This window comes from Pelecanus crispus, chromosome 4 (genome assembly GCF_030463565.1).
Source record: "Pelecanus crispus isolate bPelCri1 chromosome 4, bPelCri1.pri, whole genome shotgun sequence".
Classification (NCBI taxonomy): domain Eukaryota; kingdom Metazoa; phylum Chordata; class Aves; order Pelecaniformes; family Pelecanidae; genus Pelecanus; species Pelecanus crispus.
Genome location: NC_134646.1, coordinates 18,161,180 through 18,181,120, shown reverse-complemented (window position 1 = coordinate 18,181,120; position 19,941 = coordinate 18,161,180). Strand labels below are relative to the sequence as shown.

At 39.8% G+C, this 19,941-nt stretch overlaps 1 protein-coding gene across 1 annotated transcript in view; it reads left to right on the top strand.

Moving 5' to 3' along the window:
* The window catches only part of IQCM (IQ motif containing M), a 111,121-nt gene extending 94,409 nt beyond the window's left edge, over nucleotides 1-16,712 (top strand). The window contains 1 exon segment of the mRNA XM_075709440.1: nucleotides 16,591-16,712. Within this exon segment, the coding sequence (XP_075565555.1) occupies nucleotides 16,591-16,712 (122 nt within the window).
* Nucleotides 16,713-19,941: the final 3,229 nt, after the last annotated feature.

Here is a 19,941-nt window from a genome sequence, read left to right as displayed (position 1 = left end):
AGATGGCATCTAACTCCAGGTTACAGTCCATTCCTGGTTTGGATCACAGCCCACTTAGAAAGTAGAAAATCCATTTTAGGGTTGCCAATACAACACATGGAAGCAAAGGAGATTTAAATCTGAGGCTGCTGTCAAAGCACCATTAATATGTAGGAGCAACAGTGTAGTGATCAGATTTATGAAACAGAAAAGTTCTTCACATTCCAACCGCATGCAAGGCAGATGGGCTGTTTGGGTTAGCTAAAGAAAATCCTGTGGGAACGTAGGAGGTAGAAGGTGTGAGAGCTGAGCTCTATTATAGATGTGCTGACGTTCTTTAAGGATGGTAATCATGCATCCACAATCACAGAAGATCCCCTGTCTCTGAGGCCAAAGCAGTTCTTATACAAAAAGAGGAAGATGTAATATTTTTGTCTATGGAGATGGTGCACAGACTGGTGCACGTGGTGCACCAAAGCCTCAGTCTCCTTGGGCTGCCTGCAAGACCATTCTCAAAAGGAATTGAGTAATGGCCAAGATCACAGAATCATGGAATATCCTGAGTTGGAAGGGACCCATGAGGATCATCGAGCCCAACTCCTGACTCCACACAGGGCAACCTAAAAGTTAAACCATGTATCTAAAAGCATTGTCCAAATGCTTCTTGAACACCAACAGGCTTGAGACCATGAGCACTTCCCTGGGGAGCTTGTTCCAGTGCTCTATGAGAAATGATACTTGCACTGTTTAGGGATCCACAGATCCTACATTTCCTCCTGAAATGCAATGGCTTTCACTCTTTTTTTCACTTAGCAAAAAAGATGGGACCTGCATTCCCTTTGCCTTATAAACTGGCAATCTGAATTATGAGTGACTGCATCAGTGGACAAGGGAAAAGCAACAGATATCATCTACCTGGACTTCTGTAAAGCCTTCGACACAGTCCCCCACAACATCCTTCTCTCTGAATTGGGGAGATACTGATTTGATGGGTGGACTGCTTGGTAGATAAAGAATTGGTTGGATGGTCGCATCCGAAGGGCAGTGGTCAATGGCTCAATATCCAAATGGAGACCGGTGACAAGTAGTGTCCCTCAGGGGTCCGTACTGGGACAAGTGCTGTTTAATATCTTCATCAATGATATAGACAGTGAGATCAAGCGCACCTTCAGCAGGTTTGCAGACAACACCAAGCTGAGTGGTGTAGTTGGCACGCCAGAAGGACGAGATGTCATCCAGAGGGACCTTGACAAGCTGGAGAGGTGGGCCTGTGTGAACCTCATGAGGTTCAACAAGGCCAAGTGCAAGGTCCTGCACCTGGGATGGGGCAACCCCCAATATCAATACAGGCTGGGGGATGAAGGGATTGAGAGCAGCCCTGCAGAGAAGGACTTGGGGGTCCTGGTAAATGAAAAGCTGGGCATGAGCCTAACAATGTGTGCTTGCAGCCCAGAAAGCCAACCATATCCTGAGCTGCATGAAAAGAAGCGTGGCCAGCAGGTCAAGGGAGGTGATTCTGCCTCTCTGCTCTGCTCTGGTGAGACCTCACCTGCAGTACTGCATCTAGCTCTGGAGCCCTCAGCACAAGAAGGACATGGACCTATTGGAGCGGGTCCAGAAGAAGGCCACCAAAATGATCCGAGGGCTGGAGCACCTCTCCTATGAGGCCAGGCTGAAAGAGTTGGGATTGTTCAGCCTGGAGAAGAGAAGGCTGCAGGGAGACCTTATTGCAGCCTTTCAGTACTTAAAGGGGGCCTATAGGAAAGATGGGGACAATCTTTTTTAGCAAGGCCTGTTGTGACAGGACAAGGAATAATGGTTTTAAACTAAAGGAGGGTAGATTTAGACTGGATATAAAGAAGAATTTTTTACAATGAGGGTGGTGAAGCACTGGAACAGGTTGCCCAGAGAGGCAGTGGAGGCCCCACCCCTAGAAACATTCAAGGTCAGGTTGGATGGGGCTCTGAGCAACCTGATCTGGTTAGAGATGTCCCTGCTCACTGCAGGGGGGTTGGGCTAGATGACCTCTAAAGGTCCCTTCCAACCCAAAGCATTCTATGATTCTATGATTCTATGATTTGGCCCTTTGAATATTTGCAGTTGTACAAAATGTAAACTTCATTTTCATGAACTTGCTCTGGTATGCAATCATCTCCAACACAGAATATGCTCTTGAGTGTGGTAAAATTGCTTCATATTTTATAAGATATTAAATCGAAAGAAAAAATGTCCGCTCAGTTTGTGATACCTTGTTATATACCCATTCTGGGTGAGAAAGATCTTAGGGATTTAGTACATGCAAAGAACCACAAGCCATAAGAAGCAAATATTTAAACCTCAGTCCTGCAAATATTCAATTAGATTATTTTTGTCATCAGGAAATCCAAATGAATCTGACTGTATGGTGGGTAAATCATTTGCCAAACCCCACTTTTTAGAACAACAGTGATTTTGAGATGTGTAAAGTGATATTCTGAATACCTCACCAAATGGATGATTCTGTCAGTTGGCATTCTGTACTGCAGGAATGTAGGTTATGTGTATAGATAATAGACAGACAGACAGACAGACTGACTGACTGACCAACCGACTGACCAACTTTATTTGCTAAGCCTGAGATTCAAGGAAGAAAAACTACTGGCAAGTTAAAAACTCCTGAAAAACAAGATTTAAAATAGAAAGGATAACACGACTCTAACAATAACATTGTGAATGGCGACATTGTCATTCTGAATGGAGATCTGCTTGAGTCAAATTGAATAACAATGCTCTTTTTCTTCATTAAGACCATTAAAATCTGTAAGGCTATGGGACCTGGATAGACATAAAGGTTTTAAAAAGCAATGAGGAGAGACTAATGCTCATTGCTATGTAGTTACTTGAAAAGCCCAATTAAGTAAAATTTTGTGCTAATTTGTGCTCTCTGAAATATCTAAGCAGAAAAGCCTCATTTTTGCTATTGCATTGATTAAAAAAAAAAGCTACATTTTTTTTCTCGGTATCACCATATAAATATTACAAATTTTTTTTGGAGTGCAAAATGATTTTTACTATTGTAACTGGAGATAAATGTTATTTGTGCGTAACATCAAAATATAAGAATTCACCAAGACACTTTCTCTGTGCCTCACCATGCTGTTTCAATGGAGTGTCTCTGGGAATATCGAAGTTTTCTATTGTTTTTTGGAAGTGCTAATATTAGCATGAAATGTGATAAGAATTATTTAAGAACCTAATTGCATGCTTTCTATTTGTCATTTGAATTTTAAATCTTTGGTATTGGTCTTTTCAGAGTGCTTTATTTAGCTTCTATTAATACCCTGTAATTTAATAATTGTAGTGGGAGGCTAAGGAGAATATGGGACAAGGAAAGATTTGCATATTTCTTTGATACAGTAGTTTGTGATAGGCTCTGACCTTTTTCTTTAGACTGATCTTAAAAAGCAGTTTTGCTAAGGCTGGTGCGAACACCACAGAGCATGGAGAGAGCAGATAGGGAGACTATTCATCCTTTATTCCATTCATTTGTCATATGACTAAGGGAAGGCTGAATCAATCACTCAAAGCTCTGCAAAGCAGTACTAAGCAATGTAATTCTTGATTAAATCTTGTTTTCAATGTAGATATCAGCCTGAAGAAAAGATCTTTTAAACTAAATCTTAACATGAAAGCAGAAAAAAAAAAATTAGCTTTTTTTGTTGCCCTAAGACTATGCTGAAAAGCACATCTGAAAAAAATTGTGGCTGTGACTTCATGTTTGAGTTTTTGCCTGTTAAAACATATTACTACAGGCCTCTGTTTTTTGCACTTGTAACCCGAGTAAGAAAATGGCATGCAAGAAAGAAATCTTCTGGAAAGATTGGCTAATGGCTATGTAAACAGCAAATGCTTGCCACATATGGGCATTAGGAGTTTTTATTGCAAAGACTCATTGACTACCGTGAACAGGGTAGAGCTCTGAAATGTAGTAGCAAGGCAGATCTTTCGTGTGACGCTTGGAAGTAGTTTGGCAGTGTCCTTACCAGAGGCTTTGGGTCTTTTTACTCAATGCCTATATGAAAAATGGACTACAGAAGCTAAAAGACAAGGCTGTACTGTGCTGCTTGGGTGTCCTGCAAGGGCCTACGGTGATGTGAATGAAGGCAACACATAAGCAACAAAACAGGGCTTAAGCAGAGTCACCTCAAGCATTTGCATGTAAGCAAGGAAGTGCCTGCAAGTCATCATTATGGGGAACCCTCTCCCCGACCCTTTCTGGAAAATCCACATGCCAGGGTGCCTCTCTGAAGTGCCTATACACTAACACATGCAGTGTGGGGAAATGAACATGATGAATTAGAGATCTGTATGCAGGTGCAGGGCTGTGATCTGGTTGGGATGATGGAGACATGGTAGGATCGCTCACATGACTGGAGTGCTGCAATGGAGTGATACAGGCTCTTTAGGAAGGACAGGCTGGGAAGATGAGAAAGCAAAGTTGCTCTTTATGTGAGAAAATAGCTGGAGTGCATGGAGCTCTGCCTGGGGATAGGTGACAAGACAACTGAGAGCTTATGGGGATGGGAGACATTGTAGTGGGTGTCTGCTATAGGCTACCTCATCAAGAAGAACAAGTAGATGAGATCTACAGAAAGCTAGAAGTAGCCTTGTGTTCATGGACCCTGGTCCTCATGGGGGACTTTAACCACCCTAACGTCTGCTGGAGGGACAACACAGCAGGGCAAAAGCAGATTCTAGGAGACCATTGATGACAACTTCTTGACAAAAGTGATAGAGGAACTAAGGAGGGGAGGTGCTCTGCTGGACCTCATACTTACAAACAAGGAAGGGCTTGCTTGGGATGCAAAAGTCAAAGGCAGCCTCAGCTGCAGTGGCTAAGAAATTGTGGAGTTGAGGAACCAGAGAAGAGGGAGCAGGGCAAAAAAGCAAGATCATAACTCTGGACTTCAGAAGAGCAGATTTTAGCCCCTTCAGGGAACTGCTTGAAAGAGTCCTATGGGATAGGGCACTAGAGGAAGAAGTCCAAAAAAGCTGGTTGATATTCAAGAATCACTTCCACCAAGCTCAAGAGCAGTCCATCCCAAAGAGCAGAAAGTCAAGGAAAAATGCAAGGAGGCCTGCATGGATGAGCAAGGAGCTCCTGGCCAAACTGAAACATGAAAAGGAAGCATAGAGAATGTGGAAGCAGGGTCAGGTAGCCTGGGAGGAATATAGAGACACTGTCTGAGTATGCAGGGACACAGTGAAGAAAGTCAAAGGCCACCTTGGAGCTGGATCTTGTGAGGGATGTCAAAGGCAACATGAAGGGCTTCTACGAGTACATAAGTAGCAAAAGGAAGACTAGTGAAAACATGGGGCCACTGCTGAATGAGGCAGACCTGGTGACACAGGACATGGAAGAGGCTGAGGTACTGAATGCATTCCTTGCCTCAGTCTTTACTAGCAAGAAGGGCCTTCAGACATGCAAGGCCCTGGTGATCAGGAGGAAAGTCTGGAGCAAGGAAGATGTACCCTTGGTGGAAGAGGATCAGGTCTGGGAATACTTAAGCAACCTGAGAATATGTGAGCCCATGGGCCCTGATGCGATGCATCCACAAGTGCTGAGGGATTGTCTGAAACCCATTGCAAGGCCACTCAATCATCTTCAAACGATCATGGCAATTGGAAGAGGTTCCTGAGGTCTGGAGGAAAGCAAACATCACTCCCTTTTTCAAAAAGGGCAAGAAGGAGGACCCAGGGAACTATAGGCTGGCCAGCCTTACCTTGATTCTTGGGAAGGTGATAGATTAAGAGGCAATGGGCACAAACTGAAACACAACAGGTTCTATCTGAACATCTGGAAACACTTCTTTACTGTGAGGGTGTCTGATCACTGGCACAGGTTTCCCCAAGAGGTTGTGGAGTCTGCATTCTTGGAGATAGTCAAAAGTTATCTGGACATGATCCTGGGCTACCTGCTGTAGGTGGCCTTGCTTGAGCAGTGGACAAGATGACCTGCAGAGGTCCTTTCCAACATCAACCATTCTGTGATTTTGTGAGCTGACAAGAAAATTGAAAAAGAAAGGCTTCAAAATATTGTGATAGTCCTGAAAGAAGTAGGCTCCCTGTTGCACCTTTGGTAAGGATGAAATAAAGGTTTCAGGAGGCTTCCTCAATAATGATGAGTGGAAAAACTCAGTTTCTACTCTATGTCTACTTTTTGAGGGTTGGAGAATGTGCCCAGGATACAGCAAATATTGGGGCACGACAGAGGGGAAAAATACACTTGCTTATGGAAGTGAATATATGAGTAACTGTCCAATTTGCATTTCCAGTGACTGTCCTCTTTCCTCAAATAACATTACCTTCTGTTTTTCCTGTTAATAGGGAAGGAGCCTAAATTTCTCTACAAATTTTTTACAGAAATTATTTTAACTACCCTATTTATAGGGCTAATTACAGACCATAAATGGAACAGTTTTTGAGGTCAGCTCAAATAAACAGAGTGCATCAAGAGGAGAGAGCTGCTGTGTTTTAACAAGGAAACCCAGTTTAATATAATTTAGTTCATTGTATTACATCCATGCATGGCTTATAATCATCATACTAATTCTGAAGACAACTTTCCATCAACTAGTAATAATAGCCCTTGAAAAAAAAAGGAGGCTTTATGCTGTGCTGCCATTTCTTTGCTTGCTCTGGAAAGATCAGGAAAGATAGAAGTAATTGCCACAAGTCTCTGCAGTTTGCACAGAGGTTTCCCGGACAGTGGATGTCTGATATCATGAATGTACAGAACATAGTGTTTAATCTTCATAGCTTCCCAGAGCAGAATTACTCTAGGTAAATTTTTGCATCTATGAGAACTGAAAATATACAGAACAACAAAATTTAGAAGCCAAAAAAACATAAAATATTTTTATTTACAGTTATTCATATAGGTCAGTTAATTCTGACAGAAGATTTAGGTGTTGTATTCCCAAGATTCAGCCATTGACAAAATAGTAAATCCTTATAGGACAAAAAATGTGTTTGTTGCTAACTATGTGCTGGCTTTCAACTGATGAGGAGTTTTTTGCTCCCAGATATAAAAATTATTGACAAATACATCTTGGCAAAATGGAAAAAATGCAAAGGGATTTAATTGAGTAGTATGCATTATCTCTTAAATTCTTGACTTAGCATTTTTATTTCAGCATTTCTATTTTGTCACCTGACACCCCAGCCACTTTCTCTGAAAGAAAATGTTGACTTTTCGGGAAATTATGAGCTTTGTTGAATTGTTGGAATTTGACTAAAGGCTGAGTAAGGATTACTTGCATGAGAGAGATTTTATAGCAACAGCTTCCCAGATGTGTGGGTATGTTTGCATGTTTCAGGAGTGTTGTATGAGGACATGATCTAACAGTCTGTTATGAAATCCTAATTTTCTCAGTTTCCCAGAGTTCAAGGAATTCTTGCTTTAAATGCAGCAGTAGAAATAATATTGTTCATTAGCAAACAGTCTTGGACAGATTGCAGAAATCTGTTAAATATTAATTCCATTAAGGCTGAATATTCAACTAAAATTAATTGCAATACTGTGTAAAAATAATTTCATGAATTTATTTAAAAAGGGGTGCAATGAAATGTACAGAAACTTGTAAGTAGTATTTTAAATAAGACAGTGAAACTTACAATAATTTAATTGTATATTTGAGGGTAACGGCTACAAACTTAAGAAAAGATCATGTATATATACATACTTACTTATATGCGTATATATGTGTGGATGTGTGGATGTTACACACACACACACACATATAAAAAAAAACCCATAAAAACATGACTGGTGAACCAGGAAATAAAACAGAAAATATACTGGTCTTGGACAACCAGCCTACAGATGTCCTATCTGTGCTTGTCCAGATTACTGGTCTTCTGAATTCCTGCATCCATGTACACAAACCTGTTTGCACCGCCATTTCCTGGTACGTGGGTTTTAGCAGCACAGAATTATGACTGGATATGTGTTGATTCACACTGATGCCTGATCTGGACATTTGGGGAAGCTGGTTACTGGAGTATGGTATAGCACGATAAATTAGCAAGGAAGTACAGATGCAGTGGTTGTGTCCTCACTGAATGTGATTGAAGAAGGTAAAGAATTTAGAATATTAGGAAAGAATTATGGTGCCTGTTCTCCATTTGCTGCACAGTTTTTTAAGGGAAATAAACCTTTTTTGATTTTTTTTTCTTGCTCAATATTTCTCTCTATCCTTTCTCATTGTGGCCCATCAGCCATGTGGATATTTTGCAGAAAGAATAAAGACAGATATATGAGTAGGAAGGGAGAGAGAACTCAGTATAACTTCTTTTTCCTTTCATATATGTCTTTTCTTGTGGTATATTTCCCCTCAAGAACATTCACAGGGTGAAAACAACATAAGGGCTACTGAAAATATGTAGCAATGTACTGCATGTTTCTTATCCTCATTAATTCAAGACAGATAGCATTTGAATGTAAAATACCCCTCAATATCCCTACAAAAAAAATGGAAATACAAGATGAGCAATGCAGTATTTGTTCCAATGATCTTAGTGTGAAGTTCAGTGCGCTGCAAGGGACTATGGCATAAATGTTCAGAGGTATTCAGTTTTCTCACCGTGCATGTTAGAGGGTTCAAGTGAAAGCTCTGTGGGATGGCTAATCTGCTTTTCCGAACCAGATAGGTATGTAGATGCTAATTCTAACCCCTGGTTGGAGGGTGCAGCCACTGTGGGGAACTACTTGCTGTTCATATCCAACGTGGGACTAGGTATTAAACTGAGTATTAGGGGAGTTTGGGGGGGAACGTGAATGATCATCTGCAAGAGCAATAAGTGAATGGAGACCTCACCCACGACACAGGCACTTCACCTGCCCACATGATCTAGGCCATCAGCAAGCGTGTATATGCTCTAACAAGAACCTGACGTGTTCTGCATTGGCAGCCAGTACTGAAACCATTGGTGGGTGCATGCCTAGTCCTGCCTCTTTGTTGCAGTCCATAGCTAGCACATTTGTGTGCTGTGATGCTGAAAGGCTCCAAGCCCCCCACTGGTCTCACAGGCTGCTGCTTACAGATATAAGCCTTGATCCTATAGTTTTGGATGTCAGGGAAAGGTTCTGTTAAGTTTGGTGGGTTTATGAAAAAAAAAATCTCTTCTATTTCATGCTGTATCGAGTGTTTTTTCAAATGAAGATTTGGGTACCCGACTGTCCAGTCTCAGACATTGTATTAAAGGATTGGCTCAGGACTTTCTTCCTGTGCTTCCTGTTCTTTTTTCTAGGAAGACCAGTTGCTATGACCAAAATCAATCACCGTTTCAAGTTTCCCAGCACACATATGTAAAGACGAATTGCTTTCTGTCATGCTTTTATTATTGCAATTATGTGATGAAAAGGAGAAGGCAATCCAAAATACAGAAGCTCCAAATCTTCAAGTGCAAATGCCCTTGCAAATGAACCCTCTACCCACATGGAGAGAAAAGATCCAGGCTTAGATTCACAGTATGTAGCCTGGCTCTGATTCTATGTGTGAGAAAGTTTACTGTAAGACCAAAATCAAATTATCCCTGTGTTCAGAATATAGTTACCATTAAATTCATCTTTGCACCATCTAATTTCATTTTCAGATTCTTGCCTAGTTTATCTTAGCTAATGAAGAGTGTTGACACAGCAGATCATGTTGCTCAGAGAGGAACTCAACTTTACTGGCTTTAAAATGGTTGTCTTCAAAACACTTCTGAGCAGAATGACATGAATGGAAAAAACAAACCAGACTTCTAGCTGCAAATCTGTATTAGAAAGCTTTATGTTAGTGTTAGGGTACCAGGGTTGCATTGTCAAAGAAGGGCAAAGATGCTAAGAGAATGAGAAAGGCTTTATTTTGTGAATATTTAATTCCTAATGAAAGAAAAGTAGCATAATAAAGGAAGTGATTATTTTTCATCATTTCAGACTGCATCTTAATGTCAGTATATCCAAGTGCATTTACAATGTGTTTTTTTCTAAAAGTACCACTTTATTTGTACTACAATGTTATTTCAGTAGTTTTGTTTCAGGCTGTTATTTTTATGTCAGGGAATCCAAGTTAGGAACCTTGTGAAGTCTGACATGTTTCTAGTATTTTAAATAAGATTTTCTTTTCCTAATTCCTTCACAATTATTCCAATAGCTTTTATTTGATTTTATTCTGCAGATTAGACCTCAATATTACAAATGTTTTCATTGGGGACTGGTATATAAGGCTGCTAGGGCAAGATACCACCTGGGTAACGTGGTAGGTTACCAGGACAAATAATACAACCTTTCTACCACATGAGTACCCAAAATGTGTCTGGCATGCCACTTTGAAACCCATGAAACCACTTCAAAGACAACTTCTTAACTGTGGCCATCCCCAGAAGAGTAAACTGCTTGTTACATCTCCGGTGTGTCATCCCACAAAGCTTGAAAGCCCAGGGAGTCCTACAGTTGTACTTGCAGGAGCCAAAATGGTCTCCAGCTTCTGCTGTCACTCCTGCAGCAGGGTCTGCTCCAAATGCCATTTCTCCCTGGCACAGGTGAGGCATCAAGCTCCAGGGTCCCTATGTTTTTCTGTGCAGCCCTCACTCTGATGTACCCACCATTAAGTGGTCCCCTTTGAACAAAACTCAGGACCTCCTGTTCTCTCCCATTGAAATCTCTGTTCTTCGGCAATCTCACATTTTTGGTACTTTGCATCCAATAAATTTCTTCTTGGAAAACTGAATTCAAAATCACATACTCAGAGCTTACTCAGCCTTTCTAAATGAAGCCAATCATCTCCCACATGTTAACTAGATGATTTAGAGGCTAGTCTACAATTAATTTTACCCTGGAAACAATAGAGATGAATATTCTCTTGAGAAAAATATGAGGAGTTTTACTTTTGTTTGGTTGTGAGGAATGGCTGGTACAGGGAGAATGTGAATTTCTATTCATTGTATGACATGTATATTATATTACAGGGAACATATTCCAACAGCAGTGTTAGTGTACAGCATTATGCACTAGAAAATGTGAGCAATAGCACTTTCAGGACCCATAAGAAAACTGAAGATAATGACTTCCCATCCTTCTACCAATGTTTATTAGTCCCACACCAGTAAGACCACCCTTTATTGGCAAATGCAGTTATCTCACTTGGCATCTGAGAAGCTTAAATACTAACTAGTCTGTGGCTTTTTCTTCCCTCCTTAATACACAGAGGATTACCCTTGTGAAGGACTACATAAATAGAAAATGTGATGGCTTTGCTTTAACTACACTAAGCCTGTCTTCTTTTTCCTGGCAGCAGTTTTAAGCATCAGTGTTGCATCCATATTAAGTGTGAATTCCCTCGTGTAAATCCCATTAAGGTTAATAGAATTTTAGTTTTACTGCTTAATAAATTTCAAAGTGGATTAACGTTTGAGAAATATATAACCAGCCATAACGCACAGAACACAATCCCATATCAGCATACATATACTGTAGCTAAGATATGGGAAGTGCTAATGGAGACATGACGAAGCAGCTTCATATTACATGTAAAGAAAATAGAATAGAATATTTTGAAGTTTGTAGCTTAGCTAATATTTCGGTATCATTTGTCTTTTATTGTTTGTTGCTTTCTTTTGTCAATTCTACTCATTTTGAAATTACATTCTTCCAGCTTTTGTGCTTCTGGATTTAAAATAATAATGAATGATTTGAGACACCAGCTTTTCTAGCTGTTAGATCATAATGCAATCTTATATCCATAGTAATCACTGGACCTGTTGGGGGAACTGGACAGTGAGAGAGCTGGTACTCAACTGCATGTATTTTAAAAGGATCATAGAATCATATTTTAAAAGGATCACATGACTTTATGTCACATACATAACACTGTACTTATTCACATTTCGTGAATTTGAAATTGGTCTATAGTATTAAGTATGGGCTTCCTCTAAAATTACTGTATTTGTCTCCCAGGAGCTTTTAGAGACTCAGGTCACTCCAGCTGTCTTTCTCCAAGTGCTGTTACATGGGATTTACCAACTTTAAAAGACATGCTTAAGGTAGGGGAATCTTTTTTCATTGGAGCCAGGCAACACTCCTGAACTTTTGGTCATTGGTGCTGCTCTGAAGTCACGGTGACTCTGTGTCTCCATGGGCTGGCAGCCTTTTGCCTGACCCTCTGTGGGGCAATGCCATTCCTCATGGGCAAGGGCCAGCCCTCTCTTCTCAACCCCAAATTTAGCTAACAAAAGTAGACAAAAGGTCTAAGCTTTCTAATGGTCACCCATCTCTCAACTTCTGCCAGAATTCTTTGCTTTTTCCCATTGTTCACATCCCTCTGTACATCTCACATTTTATTTGTGTTGCTGGTGTGGTGAGTCAGGAAATCTGCCTATGTATAACTGTAAATTGCAGCCAAGGTTGTGAAACAGCAGACTATCTGATTATTAGTTATATTCAGGAGACTGGCCGAAAATGTCATTACAGGTTTACATATTTATTATCTCAGAGAATTCCATAACGAATAAGAATATGATTTTTTTTTCTTTACATGCCAGTCCTGTAGCTCTGCCTGTAATCTGAAAGTCAAGCTGTCATCTTTGCTTTTAATGAATTTTTTTCAACAGAAACTTACGTTACAATATTGCTGCTAACTTGAGCCAGCATAGGACTGAGGCTGTTTTTATAGCTCATTGCTTCTGCAAAGAGATGAAGTGAAAAAGAAAAGAAGTAAAAAAGAAAAAAACCCAAGAAATTCTTTTTGTTATAAAAATGAATAATGATCCTAAGTAGTTACAGGAACATCAGTGGTTCAAAAATAAAATGGCATGTCTTCATAGTCCTTTTTAATGACTATAACTGTACTTTTAATCTCTAATGGCAGTAAACAGATACAATAGCATCCATCTAAACAGGCAAGGTGACTTATGCTTCTCTAATGCACATAATGTCTTAAAACTGAAAAGCAACTTAAATATGATTCATTCATGCTAACAAGAATTAGCTATGAAGCTCAAGAGAGGTATCACTCAAGATTTCAGCCTATAGCTTCTTTCTCATGGAAGGATCCAAACTGTTTGGAAACACTGTTTGCTTTACCTTCCACTGCTCCAGGTCATTCTTGATTTCATCTTCAATTTCAGTGGTTTTCAGTGGCGAGCTATGCAAAATCTGAATACCTGTATTTGTGATACTACCTAAAAATGCTTTCCCTTAAGAATCATCTGTAGTTCTTAGTCTTTCCTCTGTGACTAGAACTTGCAGTTAGATTTGCAGCTGACCATGTAACAAAGCTGTACAAGTCTGCCCTTGTTCAGTTCGGGGTAGCTTTGTCCAGGGTGAGATAGGCTGCTGTACCTCTGATGCTGACCAATGCAACATTCGCTGCTGCACTTTTAACACCAAGTAATACATAATTTTTCTATAGCTTTAAAAAAAAAATAGTAGATAATTAATGGTTGCAAAAGTATTATCCTGACTTTCAAGATGAGGAAACTGAGGCAGATGCACTACCACAGTCACAAAGTGTGTTCGAGGCATTTATCAAAAGCAATGAACAGTTGCAGAAATGGACACATCAAAACCAATTCATTTAAATGATCTGTTTCAGACTGTCCTAATTTTTTTTTTCCCACATGAAAAATATTCAGTATCAGTATCTTATCGCAATGTGTCATTAAGAAGTTGTAAAGTGTCTGCCTCTGCCGTGCAGTATACTTGTACAGCTTCATGTGTGAACACTACGAGTTAATTCTTAGGTAGCACAGATGTACCTTGGAGAGCTGGCTTACAGCAGCTTTTTGTTTATCTGCTCTATAAGTATCTTGAGGAGTAAGTGTGAAGGATACTTCATGTGGTCAGGTTTTTTTGGTTTAACAACATGCTGATTCTTGGGGTTTTTTTTAATGAAATACTTCTGGCATTGTTTCCTGTACTTCCCACTACCCAGTCCCACTTCTGACTCATCTCAGTGCTGATGAGACTTTGAGAAGCCACCAGTACTCAGTCCAACAAGGAGAGTTTTGGTGAGACAGTATCCATGTGCAAAACCCGAAGAGACCAAGTGCACCATGCATAGGAAGAAATCAATTTCACTTGGCCTTTCTTATTTGGGCTGTTCTCTAAACTACCAAACATCCTTTTTTTTTTTTCTTTACTTGAGCAGAATAGGTAACAGCAAAGTTTAAACATGTGTATTATTTAAATCTTTATTTCGTGATGCATTATTTTATACAGTTCAGCTCTATGGATATGGGTCTGTTTTCCACAGATCCTGCCAAAAGAGTTTCCATTCTGGGGCTTCCTACTTATTTCTTCCAGCTGCCTCTCTTTCTTATTCCTTCTGTTGTTATTCTCCTCCTGTCTCCTTGTTTTCACTACCGATGGAGGAGAAGCTTGGTTAGACTTTGAAATCATAATATAAATGTTCTTGGCAATTGTTTCTTTCTATACTCTTTATAGTTATTCTCCAGTGATTCCAGTTGTATTTTCCAGTTGGAGACTGTCACTGAGGACTGCATTGCTCGGTCATAATGTTAAAGGTGCAAATAAACTTTTAAGAGGATTCATAAGGAACATGTTGAAATCAAGACACAGCAGGAGTAATACAGTGGCTAAAATGGTGTTGGCTGTGTTGACCAGAGTAATGCAGGAAGGAAAACTCTTTAAATGGGTCTTCATTTCCTGCCTAGTCCCTAACCTACCCCGCAAAGTCTGTCTACAACACAAAGCCTCCTGCCAATCTCACCTTGCAAGTTTGCCATCACCAATAATGGGATTTATGGGACTTGTGGACCCAACCTTCTTCAATAGTGTGGTACTGGTTAAATGCACAAAATGGGGGTGTGCATGCATGTGTCTGCATGCATCATTTGAATCCTCTATTGTATTAATGACAGATAGTTTTAAAAGAAAAAACAAAAAGTTGGTTTACGTCTGTGGAAGTCATTTGACTACCTCTTACTCTGATGGCATTAATCCTAGTCTTGTCAGAAGTGAATCGGTGCTCCTTCCTGCAAAAATAACAACTGACGTGCAGGCAGCGAAGTACTGTTTTCTCACATGTGAAAGTATTTGTAAAACTAAGTCCTTTGTTTGTTTGTTTGTTTGTCTCTGTGTGTGTGTGTGTTTGTTTTCTCTACTTTTGGAACATATTAGAAAGCATCCTGCTCTTGTTATTTCTTTTGAATAGTCTATTTTCTGTAGAAAGTAATATCCACATGGTAAACTCCTATTCATCAAAACTGTGCCAAATATGTGCCATTTTAAAGCTAAATATATGTTATTTTATTTTACTTTAAAGCAAGCCAAAATATATACCAAGAACATAGCTCTGGATGGTGTTGGTCCTATTTTCAAATGAGTATTTACTGTGTGAGGCACTTCTGTGCAACAAGCTGAGTTGGTAAGGGGCTGCTTTATGAATGCAGTACAGAAAGCAGTATTTCTTCCTCCTCTTAATGTGAACTTACGTTTTAATTGTAAAAATATGTATTTTTCTATTTTTGGTGAAGCATGCGAAGCATGACCTTGTGTGCCTAATGTAGTCATACCTGGCTCCTTAGCACTCCCCTTTCACTTGCATTTTAGGAGTGTTTCTCCAGGGGACATAAAGATTACAAAAACGTGTTTGGTTTGGAGGAAGTAAAGTGTTAGTACTTAGGAGCTTCTGTGTCAACTCTTATATCCTTCTGTAGGTATGACTAGCTGATGTACAGGAGTGTATTTTTGGTCATATTTTTCTTCCCTCTTGATGGGTGCTAATAAGTCTTTCCTTTTGTCATGTGCTGGTGATATTTTTCTTCCTTGGCTTGCTCAGGATGAGAAAAATCCCTTAAACAAGCTCTCCCATTCCTCTACTACACACCAAAACAAGGCCACACTTCAGGCCAGAATAAATAAAATAGGGCTATTCCTGGAGTTACAGGACCACATGGTAAGTATTTTCCTTTTCCATTATTTTGCTTTATAAAATGTTAAAAATTGCTCTTTCTCTTTTTGTAAGGATTGCATTTTACAGATCTGGCTCAACTTTTCCCTTTCTAAAAAATAAAAAGTGTTACTGAGCAAATGTGTTAGCAAATGCTGAAACTAAAAAAACCTGTATGTTATAGCATGCCCAAATTAAGGGTGTGTTATAAGGTTTATAAATTAAAAAATAAAAGTTTTATAAAGAATTGAGAGTAATCCAAAACAGCAGTAATTTCTCTTTATCACATGGAATAGTTCTACATGGCCTGCAAACTTGCTGACTTAGGGGAATCCAGTAATTGAAACTAGGAATAACTTAGCAATTTTACATCTTACTTGGATACTTGAACTGAGCTTTGCTTGCAAATACAACATGGTTCTGTAAACAGTCAGGTCAAATCACTCTGGCTAATAATTTGTTTATTTAGAGTATGAGCTTGGCCTCCCTGAAACAGTCTGAAAATTCATTCTAGGTTTTCTGAATTATCTCAGGTGGGAAAAGACATTCATCAGTCTTCTCCCAAGAATGTAGAATTTGGGGGTTTTAGTGTTGAAATGTTATTGGCCTTTGTTGTCAAACTTCTAATTACTAAACTTCTGATATACTTCTAATTAATAAATGTTTATTATTGCAGCATTTTCCCATCAAAAGTCAAAGCAATCTGATTTTCAAGTGTCAGCTGCATTAGCAACTTCTTCAGTGAGAGAGTGGAAAAGAAAATCACCTCTGATCAGGATTTCTGGTGCCACTGTGTGAAAAGTAGCTGGTGAAGTCTTTAGAAATCAAGTTCCAGTGTAGGGAAAGAGTATTACATCTGACAGTAAGCAGGACACAGGACTCCTTCATGTTGAAGACCTCCTTAATGAGGACATAAGAATAAATGTGAAAACGCAGCAGGTTACATAATTTCAGACCATTTTTTAAAACATATATATCAATTTGTGTATGATAGGATGAATCAGTGTGCAATGTATATAATGGATTCAAGGATCAAAACACTACGACAGGTCAATTGATAGGAAAAATGTAAAATTGTACCAACCTGTAACCTTCCTAGGGCAACATATAAACCAGTGGGTTTCTTTTTTTTAGGTCTTTTTTCTTTAACCTGTATAAGGGGCAAATCCTTATTCTGACAGCCTTCCTGTAAATGGAGAGGCAACATCCTTCAGCAAAAATTCAGGAAATATTTCAGAATTTAGGGGCTAAAAAACTAAATGGCACCTATAATTTTTCTCAGTGGGTGCAGTGGTACCTCTGTCCCTGAAGTCGGTTGTGCAACATGGAGGGACATATTGAGGACTGCAGGCAGGGCTTGCTTCTTTTGTCCTGTAAGCACAGCTGACAACTGACTGATGCAAGAAAATCATTAAGGGATGTTATTTTCACAGAGTTTTCGTCCCCATTGCCGCACAGGCGCACCAGCACCTGGTTCAGTATCCAGCCCACCTGGAGGTGAGAGGCTATGGGGACCCTCTAAAACAGATGTGCTGCCTAGTGAGAAGTGTCTATCCACTGCTAGCTCATGCCCTTTAGGAGTTTCTAACTGTCCACCCCTCGCTGTTCATGCCCCTTCTGCCAAAACAAGGTGCTTAAGCATCTGGCAGAAGGAAGTCAATCGATTATCATTTCTGAGATTAAAAATGACCTACCAGGTTAACAGTTAAACACCCTCCTGCTGATTAGTTTGAAGGCATAAGCATGTTACATACGAACAACTGACACTGCAGGTTTGAGGGTAACCTGGGTGCAGAGGAAAATCTGGAGAAGAGTTGAAGCATTTGCTGCTGCTGCATGTATTCTGCCTGCTTTCTCCCAGTGGGAGAGAAATTGGGAGGCTTCTTCTCTCCTTTCCTTCATCCTTTTTAACACAAATGTAAAAAATACTCTTCTGAATAGATGCTACTGCAGGACACATACTCTGGCTCCGTCCAGCTGCTAGAAGTAGGGTGCACATTTTCCCCTTTGCCTCTTTCAGTCTTTTTCAATATTTTAATTATTATTATTTTCTATTATTTCTTTTTTTCCTATTATTTTTTATTATTAACTAAAATTTTCTATTATTATATTTCTATTATTTTCTCAAAATTCTTCTGCCGTGCTCTTGACCTTGTAAATAATGCTTTCCAACAGCAAACACCCTACATAAAGTAACTACTAGCAATAACCTGAGCGGTTTACTCTCCCTCATCCTCTCCAGACAGCGAGTGCACATCCATCATCTGTTATCACTGTCGGACCTTTGGGAATAGTTTGCCACTGGTTCTTCCACTCCTCCACTCACCATAACGCCTAAGTGCGAAACCATATCAAAGACTGAAGCCTATTTTGTGTTTGCCCAAGCCAGCTGCAGCCCACAGTGGCCAGTCACCTCCCTCTGCCGTGCCAAGCTGTATTTATTCCAGCTGTGATTCCAGTACCATCCACGATGAGTGGCATCCAGGTTACACTTGGCAGGTGGCTGCCCTCTCTCCCCACTCCTTCCAGCCCCAGGGGAGAGCGTGACTGTTTGTCCAGCTGTGCTCGAGGGAACAGCAGCCCCCACACCCCTGTGTTGCCTGGCCTAGGAGCTGTGGCACTGCAGGGGTCAACACCCCCCCACCCCTGCAGTCCAAACCTTGGTGGCTGCTTTGCAGCAAATGTGGTGACTTGCACTACCAATGAATGCGGCCAGGGCATTTTTCTATGAAACTTACAGTTGTTTTGATGTTTCTAGATACCAGCTTGCTCTACATGCCTCTTTGGAGGAATGAACTTGCGTTTAGTGGAATGACAATTTGTCACTCCAAATCTGCAAAAGACAGTGTAAGGTCAGTGAAGAGAAGCCTTCACTTTCCAATAGTCGGTTTCTATGTATAACTTGGCACTTGATGCTCATCAAAGAACAAGAAATATTGGATATGCTTTAAATGTCCATTGTATTTTTGAGCCAACTACCTGATGGAAGTCATCACTTATATGTAAATGAACTGTCAATGTCTTGCCTCCGTTGGCAGTCGCTGGACTGTGAAGGGTATGTCTTAATAAGAACCAAAGCTCTTCACAGACTTTGATTTACTGGAAATAAAATAGAAAAGTCCTCTGAGACTACAAAGGACACTTGTTTCAGATAAAATGTCTAGACAGTAGCAATATATTTGGGGATTTTATTATAGCAAAACTGCAAATTAGAATAGAGTGCTGAGAAAGTTCCTATGACCCAGATGAGTTCAAAAACACTGTTTCAGACTGATCCTTGAAACACTTATATTCAAATTAAGTTCACGAGCATTCAAAAAAGGAAGGAAAACCTGTGCAAGGTCAACATTCAGGTTTGCTAGAAATCTAGAGCTTCCCAGATTTTACATTCTCTCTGACAAGGGGGGGATTTGCAATTCAGCTGTGGTTTAAATCAGTTAAAGAAAACACAAATCACGCATTGTGTTTCACTGCATTAGATAACAGTCTGCTTTTCGGTCCATTGCTGTACGATGGCTTGTTTTCTTTGGTTATTGAAAATAAAACACAAAAGAGAGATTAATTCTGTGAAATGTTACATTTAAAAATGAAACCGAGGCATGCTTTGGCTATGTCTGTCTCTTGTTTTAAGGAAGGCAAATCATACAGCATTTCTGATAAAGATGTGGAAATTCCAGAACATCCTGTTTACCTGAAAACTATTACTGTTACTAAAACTGTGGGTTTATTATTATCATCACTGGCATTTTTTTACCATCCAGAATTTTTGGAAGCTTTACTGAATTTAAAAAACAAATGAAAACAATGATTAGGGTGAACCTATGCCTTTTATCACAATCTATGTAACCTGGGCTCAGTATTTTTGCCCAAGAGAATTTACATGCCAAATATAAACACAGTATGTGAGAGCTTGGATACTTAACTTAGAACCTCAGTCACCTGTATGGCTAGTGGAGAATCCAGAAGGCAATGCAGTGAAGCATCGGTATCCAGCACCAGTGCTCTAAATCATCTTCTGTGTGATTTA